A 24,404-nucleotide genomic window follows, 5' to 3' on the forward strand; every position below is an offset into this window, starting at 1 on the left:
TGTTGAACCAGCCTTGCATCCCAGGGATGAAGCCCACTTGATCATGGTGGATAAGCTTTCTGATGTGCTGCTGGATTTGGTTTGCCAGTATTTTAATAAGGATTTTCACATCAATGTTAATCAGGGATATTGGCCTGAAATTTTCTTTTTCTGTTGTGTCTCTGCCAGGTTTTAGTAACAGGATGATGCTGACCTCATAAAATGAAGTTAGGGAGCATTCCTTCTTTTTCTATTGTTTGGAATAGTTTCAGAAGGAATGGTACCAGCTCCTCTTTGTACCTCTAGTAGAATTTCGCTATGAATCCATCTGGTCCTGGACTTTTTTTGGTTGGTAGGTTATTAATTACTGTCTCAATTCCAGAACTTGTTATTGGTCTATTCAGGGATTCCACTTCTTCCTGGTTTAGTCCTGGGAGGGTGTATGTGTCCAGAACTTATCCATTTCTTCTAGATTTTCTGGTTTATTTGCATAGAGGTGTTTATAGTATTCTCTGATGGCAGTTTGTATTTCTGTGAGATCAGTGGTGATATCCCCTATATCATTTTTTATTACATTTATTTGATTCTTCTCTCTTTTCTTCTTTATTAGTCTGGCTAGCAGTCTATCTATTTTGTTGATAGTTTCAAAACACCAGCTCATGGATTCACTGATTTTTTTGAAAGGTTTTTAATGTCTCTATCTCCTTCAGTTCTGCTCTGATCTTAGTTATTTCTTGTCTTCTGCTAGCTTTTGAATTTGTTTGCTCTTGCTTCTCTAGTTCTAATTTTTGATGTAGGGTGTCAATTTTAGATCATTCCTGCATTCTCTTGTGGACATTTAGTGCTATAAATTTCCCTCTAAACACTGTTTGAAACGTGTCCCATAGATTCTGGTACATTGTGTCTTTGTTCTCATTGGTTTCAAAGAGCATCTTTATTTCTGCCTTCATTTCATTATTTACCCAGTAGTCATTCAGGAGCAGGTTGTTCAGTTTCCATGTAGTTGTGCGGTTGTTATTACTTCTGTTCTTTTCCATTTGCTGAGGAGTGCTTTACTTCCAACTATGTGGTCAATTTTGGAATAAGTGTGATGTGGTGCTAAGAAGAAGGTATATTCTGTTGATTTGGGGTGGAGAGTTCTGTAGATGTCTATTAGGTCTGCTTGGTCCAGAGCTGAGTTCAAGTCCTGAATATCCTTGTTAATTTTCTGTCTTGTTCATCTGTCAAATATTGAGAGTGGGGTGTTAAAGTCTCTCACTATTATTGTGTGTGAGTCCAAGTCTCTTTGTAAGTCTCTAAGGATTTGCTTTATGAATCTGGGTGCTCCTGTATTGGGTGCATATATATTTAGGATAGTTAGCTCTTCTTGTTGCATTGATCCCTTTACCATTATGTAGTGCCCTTCATTATCTTTTATTCTTTGTTAAAGTCTGTTTTATCAGAGATTAGGATTATAACTCCTGTTTTTTTGTATGTTTTTGTTTTGTTTTGTTTTGCTTGGTAAATAGTCTTCCATCCCTTTATTTTAAGCATATGTGTGTCTCTGCATGTGAGATGGGTCTCCTGAATACAGCATACTGATGGGTCTTGACTCTTCAACCAATATGTCAGTCTGTGTCTTTTAATTGGGGCATTTATCCTGTTTACACTTAAGGTTAATATTGTTATACGTGAATTTGATCCTGTCATTATACTAGCTGGTTACTGTGCCCATTAGTTGATGTAGTTTCTTCATGGTGTTGATGGTCTTTACAATTTGGTATGTTTTTGCAGTGGCTGGTATCAGTTGTTCCTTTCCATATGCTTCCTTCAGGCCTGGTGGTGACAAAATCTCTCAGCATTTGCTTGTCTGTAAAGGATTTTATTTCTCCTTCATTTGTGAAGCTTAGTTGGGATGTGAAATTCTGGGTTGAAAATTCTTTTAAGAATGTTGAATATTGGCCCCCACTCTCTTCTGGCTTGTAGGGTTTCTGCAGAGAAATCTCCTGTTAGTCTGATGGGCTTCCCTTTGTGGGTACCCCTACCTTTCTCTCTGGCTGTCCTTAACATTTTTTCCTTCATTTCAACCTTGGTGAATCTGACAGTTACATGTACTGGGGTTGCTCTTCACAAGGAGTATCTTTGTGCTGTTCTCTGTATTCCTTGAATTTGAATGTTGGCCTGACTTACTGGGTTGGGGAAGTTCTCCTGGATAATATCCTGAAGAGTGTTTTCCTATTTGGTTCCATTCTCACTGTTCACTTTCAGGTACACTAATCTAATGTAGGCTTGGTCTTTCCACATAGTCCCATATTCCTTGGAGGCTTTGTTCATTCCCTTTCATTCTTTTTTCTCTAATCTTATTTCATTAAGTTGCTCTTCGATCTCTGATATCCTTCCTTGTGCTTGTTCAATTTGGCTATTGATACTTGTGTATGCTTCACAAAGTTTTTGTGCTGTGTTTTTCAGCTCCATCAGGTCATTCATGTTCTTCTTTAAACTGGTTATTCTAGTTAGCAATGTCTCTAACCTTTTTTCAAGGTTCTTAGCTGTTTCGCACTGGGTTAGAATATGTTCTTTTAGCTCAGAGAAGTTTGTTATTACCCACCTTCTGAAGTCTACTTCCATCAGTTTGTCAAACTTATTCTCCGTCCAGTTTTGTTCCCTTGGTGGCGAGGAGTTGTGATCCTTTGGAGGCGAAGAGGCATTCTGGTTTTAGGAATTTTCAGCCTTTTTGCACTGGTTTCTCACCATCTTTGTGGATTTATCTACCTTTGGTCTTTGATGTTGGTGACCTCTGATGGGGTCTCTGAGTGGACATGTTATTCTTTTGTTTGTTAGCTTTCCTTCTAATAGGCCCCTCTGCTACAGGTCTGCTGGAGTTTGCTGGAGGTCCACTCCAGACCGTGTTTGCCTGGTTATCACCAGCAGAGGCTACAGAACAGCAAAGATTGCTGCCTGTTCTTTCCTCTGGAAGCTTTGTTCCAGAGGGGCACCTTCCAGGATACACGGGGGTCAGGGACCCACTTGAGGAGGTAGTCTGATCCATAGCAGAGCTCAAACACTGTGCTGGGAGATCCGCTGCTCTCTTCAGAGCCGCCAGGCAGGGATGTTTATGTCTGCTGAAGCTGCGCCCACAGCCGCCCCTTCCCCCAGGTGCTCTGTCCCAGGGACATGAGGGTTTTATCTATAAGTCCCTGACTGGGGCTGCGGCCTTTCTTTCAGAGATGCCCTGCCCAGAGAGGAGAAATCTGGCAATCTGGCCACAGTGGCCTTGCTGAGCTGCAGTGGGCTCTGCCTAGTTTGAACTTCCTGGCTGTTTTGTTTACACTGTGTGGCTAAAACTGCCTACTCAAGCCTCAGCAATGGCAGATGCCCCTGCCCCCACCAAACTCGAGCATTCCAGGTCGATCTTAGACTCCTGCTGTGCTGGCAGCAACAATTTCAAGCCAGTGGTTCTTAGTTTGCTGTACTCCATGGGAGTGGGACCCGCCGAGCCAGACCACTTGTCTCCCTGGCATCAGCCCCCTTTCCAGGGGAGTGAATGGTTCTGTCTCGCTGGCATTCCAGGCACCACTGGGGTATGGAAAAAAAAAAAAACCTCCTGCAGTTAGTTCAGTGTCTGCCCAAGCAGCCACCCAGTTTTGTGCTTGAAACCCAGGGCCCTGGTGGGTAGGCACCAGAGGGAATCTCCTGGTCTGCAGGTTGTGAAGACCACGGAAAAAGCACAGTATCTGGGCCGGAGTGCATGGTTCCTCAGGCTCAGTCCCTCATGGCTTCCCTTGAGAAGGGGAGAAAATTCCCCAAACCATTGTGCTGCCCAGGTGGGGTGGTGCCCCACCCTTCTTTGGCTCGCCTTCCGTGGGCTGCACCCACTGTCCAACCAGCCCCTATGAGATGAACTGGGTACCTCCGCTGGAAATGCAGAAATCACCTGCCTTCTGCGTCGATCTCGCTGGGATCTGCAGACCGCAGCTGTTCCTATTCAGCCATCTTGCCAGAAATCCTGTTTTTGTTTCTTCCACTCACTACTTCATTTATTTCAAGTTTTTTTTTCCAGATATGCCCATTTATGACTTTTAATTGGACCCCTTCTTTATTTTTTTGCATTCTTTTTATAGGGCTTTTAGGCCTAGTATTATTTCTCTGTCCTCACTGGATTAATATCACTACCAAATTATGTGGTATACTTACTGTTCCTGCTCTCTAGTAATAGCAATAAAAATAGTAAGTAGCTATTACATACCCACTATGTGCTAGGCCCTGTTGTCAGAACTTTACAGTATTAAGTAATTTAATATTCAAAAGAACATTTGGGTGTTGATGTGATTACTGCCTACATCCTGTGAACAAGTAGAGTCTTAATGAGACAACATTCTAAGTAGAACACACACAGGCATGCGTTAGAATCATAGAAATTGCTCACAAAATATTTGAACTTAATTCTGTGTTTCCTATGTATTCTCTTCATCATAACCATCATCATGAGAACAGGGGTGGAGGCTTCTTCTGTAAAGAGCCAGATAATAAATATTTTAGGATTTGTGGACCATATATGGTCTCTCTCACATATCCTTATTTTTTTCACAACTATTTAGAAATGTAATTTTTTAAAAATCTCTAACTCTCAGTCTGAAAACAGGCTAAAGACTAAATGTGGTCTGAGGGCTATGATTTGTTGACCCCCATGCACTAGCCTCCTAACCACTAAACTATCCTTTCTAGAGTGAAATGACTTTGTAGCTCTGTTACATTCCTTATTTTCCATTTCTTAAATTTCCTTTATTGGAATCATTTTTAAACGCCATCTAGATTCACCTGGATAGGCAAGCCAAACACAACTTGTCTGAACAGCAAGAATGTGCCAATTGGCAATGACCCTAATCTGCTGACTCTCTTGGATGACCAGGGACAATTTCCACTTGCCTTCTTGCTGTCAGCCCATGCAGCGCCATTGCTGTGACCGAGCCCCAGACTGTGGCAGGGCTCGTAGAATTCGTGCACAGGTCTCTCACCCACGCGTTACCTCCCACTGAAGCCCTTCTCACCTGTGATATTGTTCTTTGGAAGTTCTTCCCAATCAAACCTCCCAATCTTACTAGGGCTAACGGCTTAGGGTTCCCCTTACCTAAAGCTCTCCTATGTTTTCTGATTTGTAATGGGTAATGGTTGACATGCTAGTGGAAGGGATGGTTAGAAAGGAAGCTGTGAGGTTGGATATCAGATAGGCCTTAACAGGATTCCTATGTTGTTGGGGGAAGTAACATAACCAGCTTAAAAAACACACAAAAAAATGGTCTCCCTCCTTATCATTTGTATTCCATGGGATGGCCATATAGCATAGTTCTGGTCAATGAGATATAACAACAGAAATTGTTGGGAGATTCTTCTGAAGGTGGTGGCAGATTCAGCTAGCATCCCCTACTTTTCCTTTGCCCTTACTCCTACATGCCTGAAAAGTAGGTATAATAGCTAAAGGTAAAGCTGTCCTCTTCTATCTGACTATGACAAAAATCCAGAAGAATCACAGAAACTCATGCCTGGTAACAGCCCCATACTGCCTAAATCTGGAGAGTTAAATGAGGCAGGGAAAAAACAAGTGTCTTGTTTAAACCACCATGATTTGGATTTTATATTACTATGCATAATTGAATGCAGGTCCTACCTGATACATTGCCCTTTTCCTAATTCATTCCTTTATAATTTCCTTTTAGCAACAAGCATTTATTGTACCCCTACTATGTACATGCCACAAAAAAGGAAACATGTCCTCATTGTTGAAGATTTTGCTACTCTCAGTTATGTAGCTGATAGATCTCTAGAGCACATTGTTCAGTATACACAGTATGAACCACAATAGCCATTAAGGTCCCACAGTGCCTTTTTCCATCACTTCTTGATTATTGACAAATTAGGATGCACTGGGGACTATGCCTGCTCTTTACCTGAGCTGCAAAGAGTGAAGTTAATCATACCCTCCATCAGGTTCCTGACAGATTCATCTCTTAATATTCCCTTCTGTATATCACTAATCTTATATTCCATCGCCATAAGTATATGTAAGTATTTGCTTAGTATATGTCTTAAATATACATGCTATTCTTTTTTGCTTATGAAACATAGCTTACTTCTACCTCTCAATAACAGAATTGTTGAGAACTGTTAAAATAGTTGAATTATTTAATGTGTCTGCTCTCTACTTCCTAAAATTGCTTCTGAACATCTGTCCCTTTCTTTGAAAAGATAAGCCCGATCATGTGCATGACTTCATATTTTCAAATATGAGCTTACCTGTTTTTTGTCAAGTGATAATTTTGAAAGGTCTTCATGACTTCCTAAAATTCCAAGTTTCTTTTCTTCATTTATCTTTTAAAGATAGATAGTAAAATGAGTATAACTGTATAGCCAATTTCACTCTTCATTCTGTATTTTAAAAGCCATTTCGTCTAATTCCCCACAAGTTTTAATGAGAGAAATATATTCTTAAGGGGTTCTTCCCTTTGCAAGTGCTTGAACATTTCCTTTGGACTCTGAATTCCCTCAGGTTGCAGTTGTAACCAGACCTGTAAACCACTCATTTAATTACATAAAATAAAGGAAAGGAAATTTTTGCCACTCAATCCACAAGATATACTTCTGGAAGAATGTCATAGATGGTATTTTTTCCAAAAATTACTACACAAATTAATCATAACTGCATTTAAAGAAAGCTTTAAAATTCTCAAAGTACTTTTATATACTTATTTGAGTTGATCTTCAGGATGCAGATATAATTTTTGTTCACATATTACAGTTGAGGAAACTAGAACTCAGAGAATGTGTTGCTTACTTGAGAACCCTAAATAGTAAATTGTAAACAGTGCAGGAATTACAACATTTTCCTTTTATTTAATGATAGAATCTTATTGTAAGGAAACTTTATAATCATTTGGTCCAATTGCCCACGCAGTGTAAAAAGGAAAAATCTTCAATAAATTCCCACTGTTAGCCATCTGGCATTTATTGACTGCTTACAATGGTGGGAAGCTCATTACTTCAAAAGGCAGCCCACTCTTCCGTTGGGCAGATTCTCTTGTTAAAAGTTTGTTCTTATATCGAATTAAAATTTAACTATTTGAGGCCGGGCGCGGTGGCTCACGCCTGTAATCCCAGCACTTTGGGAGGCTGAGGTGGGCGGATCACGAGATCAAGAGATAGAGACCATCCTGGCTAACATGATGAAACCCCGTCTCTACTAAAAAATACAAAAAATTAACCGGGTGTGGTGGCGGCGCCTGTAGTCCCAGCTGCTGGGGAGGCTGAGGCAGGAGAATGGCATGAACCATGATGGAGCAAGACTGTCTCAAAAAAAAATTAACTATTATTTGAATTTTTTGGCCCGTTGTTTTCTTCCCATTTTTGAAAAACAAGTATACTTCCTAAAGATGGAAATTACAAAGATATTTTTAGTCAATTTCAATCTTCCTTTTTCAGAAGAAACAGCCAGCTCCTTCAGTTCTCCCTCATATGACACCATATCCCTATGTGTCCCATTCTGGTCTTCCTCCTCTGGATGCACCTGGTATCTCAGTGTTCCTTCTGAGTATAGTGGTCTGTGCTCAGCAGAGATCTTTGCACAGCCTAACCCCTCACCTTCTACCTCCAGTTAGACAGAATTCTACATGTTCTCTAAACGTATCTGAACATGCTGTGATCACCCTACTGCGTCATCTAAGCACTAAATCTTTTTATTTTTTTTAAAAGATTGCATCGCCTTGTGGGATTATTGTTTTCAATCAATATCCTTAGCTCTTTCTTTCTTGAACTACTTATTGCCAAGCCTGGTCCCCTAAATTACATGTGAGCAACTGATTTCTGAACTTTTCAACATAGAAGTTATCTAAGAGTTAATCAAGTTGCCCCCCAGTCATAACGAGCTGCTGCTGATTTACCCGGCTCTATAAATTGAAGGAGAAGTGAGGGACGTGTAGCCACAACAGCAAAAAAGCACCCCAGAATAGCTCTTCTTTCAGTACTCGCTCCAGATAACATATTATTTTAGTTATATTTCATGAATTTTTCTTAAATTCTTTCAAGTAGGAAATGTCCAGTGTGCTCATGTTGAACAGACACAAGCCAAAGGACTGTGCTGTGTGACGTGACTGCATGTGGGAATGAATGGACGAGTCATCAGGAACCGATTCTCTTTAAAGGGATGTGGCACATGTAACAAACCTGCACGTTGTGCACATGTACCCTAGAACATAAAGTATTTAAAAAAAAAAAGGGATGTGGCACAGTGGTTACAACAGTCTCAGCATTTAAGAATACGATTATACATTATCAAGCTAAGTTACCTTGTTCATCTCTGCATCTTCCTGGAAACCTTTTTTATGACCCTGGAACAGCTCAGAAATCCATTTTTTAAGCTTCAGTAAGAGATAAAACAGGGACTTTGGACTTGGCACCAGATTGAAAGGTACGGGAAGTGTTCTCCCCTCCTCAAAGTAGGAGAACCAGAGTTTGGCTCTTGCAAATTTCCACTCCACATCGGCGTCATCCTATACAAATACACATGACAGTTCAGCAAGGAAATGCATAAACAGAATTACTGGGATGCTTTTACCGTTGTGTGGCTAGATGGAGGACAATGCCTATAAACACTCTCAGACCCCAGTGATCATTCCAAGATTTTTTCAAAACGTTAACATTCTATTCACACACTCTTTCTTAAATTTGTCTAAAATTTTGACAGTCTTACAAGACTGTGAATCTCCAAGTTCCCATGTGTTTATAAATACCTGATAGATATAAATGTATTTTCCCACATTCTGAAAAACGGTATGAAAAATTATTCTTTTATCCCACAATATACCACTCATTTATTTGGGACACAGAGAAAGATTTCTGGAATAAAAATTTACACTATTAATCTCAACTTGAGAAAGGGTCAATTTTGAATTTCACTCAAAAAAGACTTGGAGAATAATAGTATTCATAAGCAGTAATTTTTTGAATAAAATATAAATTCATGCTGATATAGTATTTCTAAAGTGTTTTATTAAATTGATATCAAATCAGCATTTCTGCTTCTTATGCCTTACTGCCCCATGACACCTTATTGATGTTGCATTTGGAAGCAAAGAGTTAAAATTTTCCAGATTACTGGTCAAACGAGTGTATAAAACAGGGAATGAACAAAGGGGGAAGAGCGATCCATACTTTCATCCTCATTGCTGAGTTAGTCCTTGAAATAGTTAAAACATGTAGGCACAAATGATAAAAATGTATTGAGATTATACCTCAATTTCCTGGAATGAACTGTTGATCATGGCAATTAACATATTTAGCAAAACAATGACCATTGTAACATTATAGACTCCATAAAGAACATAACCAATGTTTTCAATGAATTTGTGGTTATAGTTGATGACCACTGATTTCACTTCAGAAAGTCCAAATATAGCCCAGAACAGTGTCTTAAAACTCTCTTCAACTCTGGGGAAAAATAAAAGGAGAAAAGAAATAAAGTGTATAAGTAAGTAACAATATTACCATAATAAAAGTGAGTTGGTTTAGTGTCTTTGCAAATTACTGAGTATTTATTAAAAAATCTTCACTTCTCTGAAGCTCACTTTTCTTTTCTGTAAAATGGTTACAATAGGATTGCTGCAAGGATGGCGTAATATTGTGCATATGAAGTACATAATCATAACTCAATAAACATAATAAGCACTCAATAAATGCTATTAACATAATTTCTAACCACAGATATGAACACTTAAATAATCCATAGCTTTGGCAATGGAATTGTTAAATGTACTACTTAAAAATAACACAATTTGTTAGAATCCTTTTAGTTTTCCTGCTGATCTATACTTCTACTCATATCCAATAAATAGATAATAATCATATATAGCTTAATGGAAAATACGACAATATAAACAGACAATGTTACCAAAATCACTGACATGTCTTAGGTAGGAATTTCAATGCTTTAGGCCTAATTATTGACCAAAGCTAAGCCAGTTTGCTTAACTTAGGTGGTTACATTTCCCTGGCAAACTGTATTTCAGAGAAATATGGAAAACAGTAGGCTTATGTTTCAGTTGTTGCTTCTCATTGTAACACTGCAGACCTAATATTTAAATAATCTATTCCAAACACACTTTATTAAAAAAAAAAACCATGTGTCCATGGTGAACATAAGTCAAAACTCTTGTCACTATTGATAAGTCAGATCTACTCAGTAATAAGATCTGAGCAATTCAATTAGGAAAGCAGCTGTTTTCATAGTTAGTGTCCCCAGGAGTCCCCTGTAAGCAGGAGGGTAAGGGAGTTCAGAGCAACAGATCCTAGAGTCAGCAAGCAAGGGTTACACCCTGGCTGTTCCACACACAGCTATGGAATATTCAGCAAATTACTTAATTTTTGTGAATTTCAGTTTCCTCTTAGTGAAATAGAGATAATAAAGGGAGGCATGCAAGGTATTTACCTGGCTCTTAAAATGTTAGTTATTATTTAATATTAGAAAGATTCCTACATTTTAGAGTCCCTCTAACTCATTTTTAAAATCCCCTCATTTTGCAAAAGAGGAACTAGAGATGAAGTCTTTACCAAAACATTATTTATCCCATGGACTTACATAAACACTGTTAAACTAATATTTATTTAATTTGCAGTAACTATCATCAAAACATCTGAGATCACATACGTTGTGAAGGCTTCATTTTGTTTTGCACCAATGTAGTAGGAGTAGAGGTTGAACATTCCAATCATAAAGGCCACAAACACCATAATGAATATGACCATGAACTTGAAGATGTCTTTGACTGTTCTTCCAAGTGATATCTGCAGAGGTCCAAAGCTTTCATTTGCTGGCAAAATATAAGCTATCCTAGAGAAACTCAAAACTACAGCAATTGCATAAAGACCTTCAGATATTATTTGAGGATCAGAGGGGTCCCACTTTATCCTGGCTAGGAAAAAGCAAAGATAAAGAGTTGTGTGAGTTTCTTCAAGTTGTTTATTTAGGTAACTTCTTTTTCTGCGAAAGAAATATAGTTACGTTAGAATCCAGTTTTCGAATGGAAGTCTCCTATCTTAAAGGGCTTCTTCAGTGTCTGCTATAGTTGGGCTTCTTAGTTTATTGAGAACATGACTCTCCTGGTTTGCTAGCAACTTCTCATAAGGGGATAGCATAATAGTTAAGAGTTCAGACTATAGACTCAGTATCTGTAAAAGTTCATGTATATATATGTACACACATACACATATATCAAAGAACTTACAAAACTACTTCTCTTAGTTTTGTTTCCCCATTTATGAAAATGAGATAATGTCCCCTCTAACTCTCTTGTCTTTGTGAGAATTCAGTAAGTCAACATATGTTCCGTGTTTAGCAAGTGCTTGGCACTTAATAAATGGTAGTGTTTATTATTCAGTCTTAAACTATAATTACACTATAATTTTAGGCTTGTAGCATATTTGTAGTCATTAAAATTTATTAGGAGTAACTTTTATTGGTCACTCAAACAAGTCTATTTTTACCATAAAATGTAGCAATTATTCACTTATGAATTTTTCTGGCATTATTACATCAGGTCATCAAAAATGCAATTAAGAAACCATTATGAAGAAAAATACAAACAGTGTGTAAGAAAGGGGAAAAACATAATTACAAAATTGAATTTGCTTATTTGCTGAGAAGTGGAATTAGGAAAGGATAACAAGAAACTAATAAAAGCAGTTTCCTTTTTTATAGTGCTTTGAATGTAAGTATTATCTACAAATAGCTTTGAATTTTTTTAATTAAGTGCATTTTTTAAAATCTTTCATTAAAATAAACATTAATGGAGCCCTTATGTGATATTGCCAATAAACTCACAAGTGAATGTTAACTAATTTCTTATCAGAGGGTTTGAAATGAGTATTCAAAGGGAATATATTTTCCCCATCCAGGTTTCTATGAGGTGGTAGTCTCCTTAAGTAAATAACTGAACCAGTTTCCATCCCTTAGTCACTTTCTTCCTGGAAAGCTGGGACGACTTATCTGATTGCTCAATTGGGATGAATAACTGGGCATAGCTGGCTCGGCATTGCCTTCTCTGTCCTGGGAATTCTCCTCTGGTCCTCCATGGAGCTGCCATCCTCTTTTTGTGGGAAGGACTGCCCTGGTCCATTGCTATCTAGAAATTGGAGCATATGTCTGCCTAATTCTGGGGTTCAGTATTACTGAACTCATTAGCTAATAGACTCAGACCTATGTCATCCACCCCGGAGTTTATCAGTGTTAGAGGTGATGATCTGGCCTCCATATTAATGTCTTGTTTTATTTCTCAACTAATTCTAAGACTGGTTGGGAAGCAGTGGTGTTATTGACTGGGGAACCTCTCAGAGATCCCGACAATTCCTTTGTTTTCAAATACTTTTTATATATCTTAAATGAAAATGGCACTCAAATGTGAACTTTATTATATGTATTTATGGGGCACAACTTGATGTTTTCATATATGTCCGTGTACACTGTGCAAAGATTAAATGAAGCTAATTAACATTCATCACCTCGTATATTTACATTTTTGTGGTAAGAACATTTAAAATTTACTCTGTTAGCAATTTTCAAGAATACAGTACATGATGATTAACTCTAGCCACCATATTGTGTATCTCCAGAACGTATTCACCCTAACCGTGTACCCTTTGTAAACTGTACCTTTGACCAACATCTCCCCATTTTGTGCCCCTTACCCCAACCCCTGACAACCACCATTACCTTCTACCTCTTTGAGTTTGACTTTTTTTAGATTCCACAAATAAGATCATATACCATTTGTCTTTCTGTGCCTGCCTTATTTCACTCAGCATAATGTCTTCCAAATTCATTCATGTTGTTACAAATGACAAGATTTTCTTCTTTTAAAAGGTGGAATAGTATTCCATTGCATATATACACACACATACACACGTGTGTGTATATCCATATCCATATATATACACACATGTATATATCCATATCCATATATACACAGATGTATATATCCATATACATAATACACACATATATATGCATACAGAGAGAGAGATACAGATAGCTAGCTAGCTAGATCAAATGTGAACTATTTTTAATTTAAAAGGGAAAAATAAATCCAGGACATAAGACATGTAATCTCAATGAAGTTTGGTAATTAGCCAATTGATCCAAGAGATAAAGGGAGATGGCTCTTGTGATTAAGAGAGTTTTCCAGGGAGTAGAAAAATCAAAGGAAGAAGCAGAAAGCATGCTTCCTCACATATAGATGCTCATTCTTCAGATACAGATGTTGGAAACGAACAATTTTATGAGAATTGGGCAGTAACCAAACTACTACTGACATCTGTTCTACAAGAAAATTCTGCATTTTTATTTATATTGACTACTGTAAACTCACCCAAATTGTAGTATTTCACATTGTCTCCCAATGTTACTTTCGTCAAGTCCTTCAAAGTATCATTTGCATCAATGATGCTCTGGGCTTTGGAAGCATGCCAAAATGCCATGAATCTCGCAATGAATGATGCTGCAAAAATTGCTAACATACCAAAATCAAGCATATTCCACAACTCAAACAAATATTCCTTGGGGCCTTGAGTCCAAATTTCTTTACATTCAGCCCATATCATGCCTGTATCAGAAAGGGGTTAAAATATCAATTCAATTGCATTCAGTCTTAGCTGTTCTATAAAACAAAATATGTTTGAAAGGTCTCAGCCTGACATTACAAAACCCTTCAAAATTTGGCCCCAGCCTGCCGTCCCACCATAATTCCCATACCCTCACCAATATCATAGTCCAGAAATATCAGTGCATACCTGAAAGCTATTTGACAAAGTTCATTGAACACCTTAAAATAACAAATGTCCTACTGATCAATTAATTCCACACATAAAAATATATTTAAAAGATTATTGTAGGATACTTTATAATAACCCAAACACACCCACACACTCAAAAGAGAAGTAAAATGAAAGCGGGACTTCCACAGATGGAGTATTATGAAGCCATTTAATGTGATATTTTATTAATTACCATGGGACAGTGACCATGAGAATGTGCCTGAGTGACATCCAACTATAGAAATTTGATTGGTCACAGGTCTCACCTACTGTCTTCTGAAAACCACTGCCATTTTTTACCAAGGCCATGTCTCCCCCGGGCTGCTCTCAGCCAATTACTGAGGGTACCTCTTCTTGGGAGACATGGGACTCTTCTGATGGCTGACTTTGGCTCAAGGATTTCATGACAGCCTTGCCAAGCTTTCCTTAGACTGTGTAAAGATCTAGGATGCTTCTACTCAACCTTCCTGCCTTCTCTCTGTCCCTTGGGGTTTGACTTATATCCCTGCCTGAGAGCCTTTGAGACCTTTCTCAGCTTTCTCCCCATTTCCTCTCACAAGAAATGTTCCTTAATAAAATTTCCATTTCCCTTAATAAACGTGTTGAACATTTAATCTTTGTGCCTGCTTCTTGGAGGACCTGGACTAACATATACTGCAAAAATCTTTATATTGTAATGCTAAGTAAAAATGTTTAAAATGTTATGTTATGATGTATGGTTTATATTTAAAACCAGCACAGTGAAAGCCTAGATGGGATGACAGGAACTTATTAATAGTAGTTGCCTTTTTCTGGTGGAATTATTAATACTATGCCTATTTCTTCAAAATTTTAGTGTAGTATTTAGGAACACTGGATTTGAGGAATTTAGGTACACAGGCTACCGTGGATTTGAGAATTTGTTCTTCCATTTGTCAGTTATGAAGTCTTTGATAAGGTATTTAAACTATCTAAAACTCAGGTTGTAAAATGGGAATGATACTGGTTCATTCCTGGTTCACTGGATTGTTGTGAGCCTTAAATAAAATAGTTCATGTGAAATACACAGCTCAGTGTCTGGCACTTGGAAAAAATTATGACTAACATTTACTGAGTGCTTACTATTTAAAATCTTCCACGATTGGCACGTGTATTTTTTTCTTAATTTGAAGAATTCCACTTTTTTAATTAAAAAGAAGTTGCTTTATCCCTTTTAAGATACTCTACTCTGACATCCTGTCTCCTTCTGGAGCCATCAGGAGAAATACAACCCAAACGCCAACAACAGATCAAAACTTGTCTCCATCAAGAAGTCCTTCACAGCCTCGAGTTGAAATTAATCTTTCCCTCTTACTCTCAGCAACCACCTGCCTCAAATTCTCACACTGGTCCTGGATGTCAATCACAGAACCTGCTATACGAATAGCTGCAGAGCCCTATGGGGATTAAGGAAACACCCCATCTCTAATCTTCAAGAGCACATCATGTGCCTTTTCTTTAAGCCAGTATTCAATGGAACATAGAAGATATGGATTTAAGAGAAGACTTCATTACTTATTTTGAGTTTTTTCAAGTTAAGAGGGGACTAGGATTGAATTAATATAAAATCTGGGGAACCAAATTTGTGACAGGAAATACGGCCGTTTTTTTTCCCCCAGTGTGGTCACCGGGTTCCTGTCAGCCTCACTGGGAGATGAGGATGGTTCAGAGTAACAAGCATGGGGACTAAAGGGACATTTGAACCCATGCAGCCTAGTTGTTTTCAAAACTTCCCTTCCCCTTGTTCTTCCCACTTCTCCATCTTCTTTTCTCTTTCTTTAAGAAACAGAATTCGTGGCACAAGTGATGTCTTCCTGAAGCTTAAAACCTAAAACAAATAAGTGAGCTATTCCGCTCAAAGGAAAATTCCTGTCTCATTTGTCCTGAGGACCCCTGAGAGCTGCCAAGGAGAGTTTGAAATCCCACATCAAGTCCAAGCTCGCCGCAAGCAGGAGACTTCACAGGGATCAAGCCTCTGCTCATACAGATCTTGTGATAAGGTGCTTCACTAATTCTGAAGGCTGCTCATCCCACTGTTGAATTTTCAGAATATTCCTTCAATGTGGATGCAGTGGTTCTATTTTTGCCCTCTAGAGAGGTAGCAAATGAGTCAGCTCCCTCTGCCTTCAAATTTATTTTTACAAAAGACAACCAAAAAACCTACCTGTGTGCTCATTAAATCTGTTTTTCTCTAGCAGAGGCAGGTTAAACATGAAACTGAAGCTTCAAGATGTCTTTACCTGCCCAGGCTCCTTCTAAGTCCTCCCTTTGTCTTCTTTTTCTCTAAATGGGGCCCTCTGAATAAACAAGCCTCAGATTCCACTGGGTCTTACCCCATGCCTCACCCTCTAGGGTAAGCTTCCCCAGCACCTCAAGTGCTGTTCTGAGAAGGACTCACTCTCCTAACTGCTGTTGTGCTTGAAATGCTCCTTAGTTTGCCAACTGGCTGCACGGGGCACCCGGGGCCTGCAGATGTGGTCTGGCCATTGGGTAATTACTGCCCTCAACTGCCATCCTCTCCTTCTGTTGAAGAGTCAGCCCAGGACTGACCATTAAGTGACAAGTGCTCCTAAGGCCCTTTTCACAAGTGTCTTCAAGCATGTCCACCTCCCTGTGTTCCTGCTATACGTCCTCTCATTGATTGGTGCTCACTGTTCTGCCTTGTCAACATCTCCTGGCACATCAGTTTTATCATTTAGCCTTTCAACTTTCTGTCAACTAAACATTAGAGAAATCTGCTTTGTGACTAACAGTATTGTCCTCTCCCTCAAGCCCACATAACACACCCAACACCTCATCTAAGTAGGCACTTCTTATTAACATTTCCAGAAAGTACAACAACTTTCTTTCAAGAATAACTTTAAAAAAAATACCAATGTCAGAAACCGAACCAGGGATCTAACATATGCTACAAAAGCATCAGCTGTCCTGAGTTGTTCATTATTTTCCCTTTAAATAAACACTGTTAGCTAGTCTCTGAAGTCAAATGCAAAAACTGGTGGGACAAAAGTTATAAGGAAAATGTTTTCGATTAAAGCCTCATTTAATATTCCTGTGTTAGGTTTCTAAGTGAAAAAGGAAAAAACATATATAAAGTTTAAAATAAAACTCAGACGGCCGGGCACGGTGGCTCACGCCGGTAATCCAAGCATTTTGGGAGGCTGAGGTGAGTGGATCACCTGAGGTTGGGAGTTCCAGACCAGCTGGACCAATATGGAGAAACCTGTCTTTATTAAAAATACAAAATTAGCCAGGTGTGGTGGCTCATGCCTGTAGTCCCAGCTACTTGGGAGGCTGAGGCAGGAGAGTTGCTTGAACCCGGGAGGCGGAGTCTGCAGTGAGCCGAGATTGCGCCATTGCACTCCAGCCCGGGCAGCTAGTGTGAAACGCCGTTTCAAAATAAAATAAAAAATAAATAAAACTAAGACTAGTATGAGGAGAATAATTTATGGTAAAGAATAAAATGAACATGTTATATAAAACATAATTCACTAAACTCATGCAGTCTAGTTGTTTTCAAAGCTTTTCATTCCTCCAGTCCCAGGCATGATCTTCCTTCTGTATCCTCCCTCTTAGAGACTGTAGTCACTACCTACTGATCCAAGGCAGAACTCACAGCTCCTCCCTTCTGATGTGCAGTAATCACCAAGTTGTTTGGGGTTTACCTTTTAGGGTGCTCTCAAGTTTATATGTATTTTATATGTAAAATATAATATGTTCAATTTATTCTTTGCTATACATCATTCTCCTCATACCCCTCTATATAAAATTTAATTTTTAAAATTATTTACCCCTTATAGAAAATTTAATTTTTCAAAGTTTCATCTTGTCCTAAAACAGTCATGTTTTGCCTAATAGGAAATAGCACTACTATGTAAAAGTGACATATAAACGCTTAGTGAAAAGTTGAATAATAATTATAATTTTCTGAAATTTCTTGAACATGTCCATCATGCCAAGTACTGTATTATTTACCTTACATATACTAACACATAAAAAATAAACTATGAGACATGGGCTTTTAGTTTAACAAGATAAAGGCCATGCACAAGTGACTGTTTATTCTTATTTTAAATCAGACATTAGAAGTGAAATAAAATTTCTTTTTATGGCCTCATCAATTAAATTAGAAAAGAATTAGAATAAAATCAAAGCCATCTTCTGTATCCAAGATTTATCATTACTTTGGTGATACAATTCACATTTTATGCCGCTATCCCTATTTTTCCCTAAAACATATTCAGGAAATGAAGTGATTTGAAAGTTTTGAATAACTCAAATGCTATTGAATTACATTTAAAATATTCCTATGGTAACTTGAAAAATGCTTCTTAATATTTTGATTGATCATCTCATCAAGCTCCAGCATGAAACCAAGAAGACATGTCCTGCCTTAGAAGTGATACAAAACTGACAATGCTTCTCCAGGTCCCTAGAGAGGGAGATGGGATGTTATGGGGGAAATGGAGAAGTCTATGGATTATTAAAGGATTTATATGAAAACCCCTGAGCCTAATTTTCTTTACATCTTAAGTATGTTAACCCGAGGTAATTTTATGCATAGTCAGGGCCTTAAGTACCATCTGGAATTGAGGATTGCTAGAACTTTATTCAAAACCCAAATACTCCCAGGGATCATACTTTATATTACTGGATGGACATTTCCACTTTGAAATTCCATGGGCACTTCAAAGTCAGTCATAACCTACACTTTATCAGCTTTTCATTCCTCCAGTCCCAGGCATGATCTTCCTTCTGTATTCTCCCTCTTAGAGACTGTAGTCACTACCTACTGATCCAAGGCAGAATCCACAGCTCTCCCTTCTGAGGTGCAACACCAAGTTGTTTGGGGTTTACCTATTAGGTTGCTCTCAAGTCCTTTCCCCTATCTCCTGAGTTCCAGACCTCATCCTCCTCGCAGGGAGCACTTCCACTGAGTCTCAGCCTCTGGACTCTTTTAAGCCACCCTCTATTTCACAACCACTGTGACCTTCCTAAAACATGATCAGATCAGATCAGATCACCAATTGCTGAAAAGCATCCTCTAGCCATTTCTCCACCCTTATCTCCCATCACTCACATCCATAAATGCACCTTGACTCCTTCTCTGCCTAACTCATCATATTCCAAGTGTGCCAGGTGTTGCCATAGTCTCACATCTCTAATGTTCCCGTGCCTTGTAGTATCCTTGTTCCCCAAACAGGTCTGGTTAACATTCTCATATCCTCAAAGTATCGAATTGAAGGTACTGTCCAGTAAGGGCTTCTTGCCCCTTCCACTTCACAGCCCACCTCAGATTTAGATGCCCAACCTGTGTATTTTCATAATATCTCAATAACTCCTCAATGATAGCATTTGTCACATTGAATTTTAATTATTGATTTACTTACTGACCTACCTCCCAGACTTAACTTCCTTGAGCACAGGGACTATGTCTCATTCACTTTAGTATCCTCATTACTTAACAAAGGCACTTAACTGTCACTGGATTTATTTATTCATAAATATCTAATTGAAATATCTTTCTTTGTATTATATTTAATGGGAAGCTATATGTACGATTGATTCTTAAGACAAATAGTATAGCAACTAAGACCATATTCCTTCTCTTCCACTTACCACCCAGGAGTCCTAAAGAAAGTTACTTGATCCTTAGATAAATCCTATAAAACAGATGTGATTATACATTATAGATTAGAAAACTGAGGTGCAGAGAAATGATGTGATTTGATGTATATAAAGTGCTTGGAATAATTCTTGGCACATAATAAATGTTCAATAAATGCAAGTGTCTATCAGCTTCAATTCCTGTCAAATCTCAATGTAAAATTGTGGTTGTATTTAAGCTTGAAATCACAGCTCTCTCTTGAAATATGAATGGTATAATAGCTTTGTGTCACTGGAGGGGTGTGATTGATAATATCCTGTTGGTTTTCTTCCTGGGTTTTCCTTGGAAATGCAAAAAGCGCACAGCATGTGAGAAGACTATGGCACTGATAATGAACCCAAGGCAACTGTACTTTAAGAACACAAAGAAAATTATGATGTGCGGTGCATTGTATCATGCTGCATACATTTGTATAACTGATGTGTGAAAGAATCAGTGTCATTCAGTCCAACTGCTAAGACTGCAAAAAGAAAACATGACAGAAAATCAGTCTTTACCTATTACCCAGGATATAATGAGCATCTCCATCCATGAGAAGCAGGATGTTTTCATCCTGAACAGCTGTTTTGCATTATCTGTGCTGGTTTCATTAGGAAGGAGTTTTGTGCCTTCAAATCTGTCAGCTGCATTCATGACAAGCAGTCCCAGAAAAATGGTGAAGGAGGCTGCGTGTGCTACAAACTTCATGAATGGTCCACGCATTATCTTCCCCATCTGCCACAACACACACCAAAAGAAAATCTTAACTTTGTTTTGTACACTTTGCAAAACACACATACATACATGCAGGAATAAACATCTGCATATTCCAATGATCTCCTGAGATAATTGTTTATATTTATGCAAATCGTGATACAGTAATATCTTTATGCTGTTATAAAGTTTTGTTCACATTCCTTACCTACATGTGCTGATGTTCCTGATTAATAACTAAATACATGTATTTTACTAATAAAGGATATTTAAATTCTTAAAATATACAATATTGTTGACAAAATATGGAGCATAATAATGTCAGCATTATTCATATAAAGCAACTAATTTAGTGGGCCTGAGGTACTGAGGAAGTGACAATGAAAATATGAAACTGAGTCTACTTTGCAAGGTATAGAACCTTGGTGGGTGTCCTCACATATACTTCATTGACAGGCATGCAATTGAGGCCTGAGTGGATGTCGCTATTTTGGTGATCTTGTAAATGCAGTAACAGTCATGAGTACCAAGAAGAGAACTCCCAACTGAGGACAGGGCAGCAGGGCAGTTCCTATAGTGTACTGGAACAATGTTCTGGAAGGACACTGGATTGATGTCCAACATTTTAAGTTCACGTTCCAGTTTCATTCCCTCATTAGCTGAGTGACAATGAGCACATTTCCTAAATTATGTGAAAACCAGATTCTTATATGAAATATGGGGACAATAAAAGCTAGTGTGCCTTTTATAGTATAAGATTAATTTCTGTCTAAGATGTACAGATCTTCACCTAGGCAGAGTGAGGATCTAGGATATGACTAAGGGGTCTGGACATCCTCTGAAATGAACAAAACTCAAACTGTGTGTGCAGTTTCCCCTGCCCTTTAGGAGGTGGTCCATAGCTTTCAACAGCTTTTCAAATGAGTTTATTACCACAGAAAACTTTACAAACTAATAAAATGCAACCAACACTTAGTTGGCACTCTTTTAAGTGCTTTACACTGTTAACTTGTAATCATTGCAACAATTCAAAAGGGTAGATGCCCTCAAATGCCCACTTCGGATGAAGAAACTGAGGAAGTGAGATCAAGAAACTTGTTCAAGGTCACATATCTCATAAGTGGTAGAGCTGGAACTTGGACCCAGGCATTCTTGTTCCTAACTTAATACTTCTATTTGGTTTACAGAATAATTTCATACTTTCTCATCAATGGGCCTATATATGTAAATTATTAGGAATTATCTTTTAAGACTCGGAAAAGATAAATGCTATCATGGAAGGAACACAATTGGTGTTCTCTATTTCCATACCTTTATTTGTCTATATGGTTTTCAAAATAACAAAACTTAGAGCTGGAACCAATGAACTTATCTTGACATTCTAAATGTTAGGCCAGAAACAGGAGATATTGTATTGTATCTCTCTCTCTCTCTCTCATGCTGTGTGTGTGTGTGTGTGTGTATGTGTGTGTGTGTGTGTGTGCAGTTTTCCCTAGGTATCCATGAGGGATTGGTTCCAGGTCCTTCCATGGCTACTAAACTCTGAGGCTACTCACGTTCCTGATATAAAATCATAATATTTACAAATAACCTAAGCATATCTTCCCATATACTTGAATACTGAGATTACTTATAATATGTATTATCATGTAAATGCTATGTAAATTTTTGTTATAAGATACATTTTTAAATTGACATATTTGTACATATTTATGGGTGGTACACAGTGATGTGTCAATACATACAACATATAGTGATTAGATCAGAGTAATTAGCGTAGCCATCATCTCAAACATCTATCATTTCTTTGTGTTGAGAATATTCAATATCCTGTTCATAGAATAATGCCAAAAGAAGTCTCTACCTGTTCAGCATAGACACAATTGTTTTCAAATGTTTTCAATCTGTGGTTTGTTAAATCTACAGATGCAGAACCCAGTTACAGAGGGCCAAAGAATAGACATAGACACATAGACAGACACACACACACACACACACACACACACACACACAGAGTTTTAAGCCTATAGATTCTAGGATTGCAGAGCCAATTCAAAGTTACTTTGTAAAAATTTGCTGTAACAAAATGCTTAGATACAATCACCTATGGAATTGATTTAAATTTTTTGGGGTTTTTTTTAGATCCTTTTAAAATCTAACTCTCAAGTAATCAAATGATGGCAAAATTAAAACAAATGGTAGAAAAAGTAAGTTTGATTTTCTTCTGCCTATTGTCCTTTGCTATTTTTCTTTTTAAAGTTAAAAATAAACATCAATGTTATATTTCCATGATGTGTTATACATAAAATTTTAATTCTATAATGTTTTATGTATGATTTAACTGTGTATTAAACTTATTGCAGGAATCCATATCTTTCTCATGGGAAAATCCATTATAAATCCTAAACTTTTTTTTTTTAATTCTCAATTTATTTGACTGTTTGGGGAAAACTGGGATTAGAGGCAATGACTGTTAGTGAAATTCATGAAAATGTTATTTATCACCTGCCTGGTTACAGGAAGAATAAGCAGCAGCTTTCAAGGACATCACACAGTAGAGCATAAGTTAAAATAGAACCAAATAAATAACATAAATAGAAAATATGAGGTTGGGGACATAAAATGGAGTTGAAATAAAGCTATCTACATTATTGATATCTGAAAACTCTGGAACCTTAGTTTAACTGTCCCAAACACCTCTAAAGTCAATCTTCAGTTTTCAGGGCAAGGTGTCTGATCTGTGTGCCTGGCCCCTACCTGGCTTCCCTTCTTCCTCCACTGGCCTACTGACCTTTAGATAATATTAGTCTTCCTTTATTTTATTCTAAAGGGAGTATCAATCCAGGCATCTTCTTCTGCTTACTAAAAGTCTTAGGGTATTTTTAGGTTTGTTTGTTGGTGTTTTCTTGTTTTGTTTTGTTTTAACAATCAAACAAAAAGCTGGTTGCCTAGAAACTAAAATGGGCATGTTTGAAACCTCATAGCCTTTATTTTTCTTACAAAAGTTGAGAATTATATTTCTCTTTAAACTGAGGGAGATTTTGGCATCTCTCACTAGACTTTAGGAATTGAAGTGAGTTACCCTTTTTAGTAAGATTTGCCATCTATATACTCTGGGATATAGACAAATTTCCAAAAAATAATTGTAAAGGATGAGAGCTAGATGAAGAAATTGAACAACTGATGTACTTGGAAAATTACTGAAGGTAAGCATTGAAATAAATAGTTGTCTTTAAATATTATATGTCAGAGTCTTTTTAGGTGTTTATTGATGACTAAATACCTAGCTACTCAACACCACATAGAAATGAAAAAGGTTGAGACTAGCTTAAACTAAAATGATTTGTAATTGCAGTGTGACTATTCTTATTGTAATGAACAAAAACAAGTGATGTTTGGATTACAGTAGAAGAAAGAGGGCAAGTAAAAACAAGGGATTTCAGAAAGGGGAAAAAAGAAAATCAACTTTTGTTTCCTATAGCAAAACCAACTTTAAACAGAAATGGGGACTCAGTCACAGTGCATAGGCCTGCAATTTGATCTTATTGATGTTCACGGATATATTGGAAAATCCAAAATATTTTAAATATATTTGGAATAAAAGCACCAATTTAGCTGAAGCAATCTCCTCCCACAAAAATATCCTGTTGCCTGTAAAGCATATTTATGTTCATTACAAATGGAAAACTATAAAATAGATTTTATCACCATGCCTCAAAGGATAAAAACAGTAAAATAGGTATTGGATAGGAGAAAAAAATACCTTGACAATGTCCTTTTAATTTGATTATTTGCCTCAGTGTTCATAAATGAGGATGGAAAACAGATGCCAGAAAGAAATATGGCCAGAGAAGAAGAAATAGTTAAGGAAATCAGTTTAATTAGAATTCAATCAAAATTTAAGAAATATGTAACTCTAAGGACTGCCAAAAATAGTCTGTGTCAAAGCACCAGACACTCTGGAATACATTATGCTTTCGAACACACTGGTTATGGAAAAGAAGATTATTCAGTTTAGGAAAGAGATTATAATTTAACTGGTCACAGAATGAGAACAGGGATAATTCAAAAACTCCCCCTATTTTAATTCAGTTTAAATCTCAGATGACTCAGGAAATACAAGGAGAAAAAGAACAAAGAGACTACCTACATAGATATAACTCATGTTCTAGGGAAATACATTTAGAAATGTATTTGTCTAAATTTAAGGGGT

At 37.5% G+C, this 24,404-nt stretch overlaps 1 protein-coding gene across 3 annotated transcripts in view; it reads right to left on the minus strand.

The window, feature by feature from the left end:
• TRPC6 (transient receptor potential cation channel, subfamily C, member 6) overlaps positions 1-24,404 on the minus strand; it is a 136,974-nt gene that overhangs the window by 13,548 nt on the left and 99,022 nt on the right. For all 3 annotated transcript variants that reach the window (XM_011926611.1, XM_011926613.1, XM_011926612.1), the window contains 6 exons: positions 19,996-20,212; positions 13,368-13,601; positions 10,652-10,916; positions 9,240-9,435; positions 8,295-8,498; positions 6,250-6,324 (listed from right to left, as the gene is read on the minus strand). In XM_011926611.1, coding sequence (XP_011782001.1) covers positions 6,250-6,324; positions 8,295-8,498; positions 9,240-9,435; positions 10,652-10,916; positions 13,368-13,601; positions 19,996-20,212 — 1,191 coding nt within the window. The remainder of the gene's footprint in view (positions 1-6,249; positions 6,325-8,294; positions 8,499-9,239; positions 9,436-10,651; positions 10,917-13,367; positions 13,602-19,995; positions 20,213-24,404) is intronic.

Source organism: Colobus angolensis, unplaced genomic scaffold (genome assembly GCF_000951035.1).
Source record: "Colobus angolensis palliatus isolate OR3802 unplaced genomic scaffold, Cang.pa_1.0 Scaffold7, whole genome shotgun sequence".
In the NCBI taxonomy this organism is placed as follows: Eukaryota; Metazoa; Chordata; class Mammalia; order Primates; family Cercopithecidae; genus Colobus; species Colobus angolensis.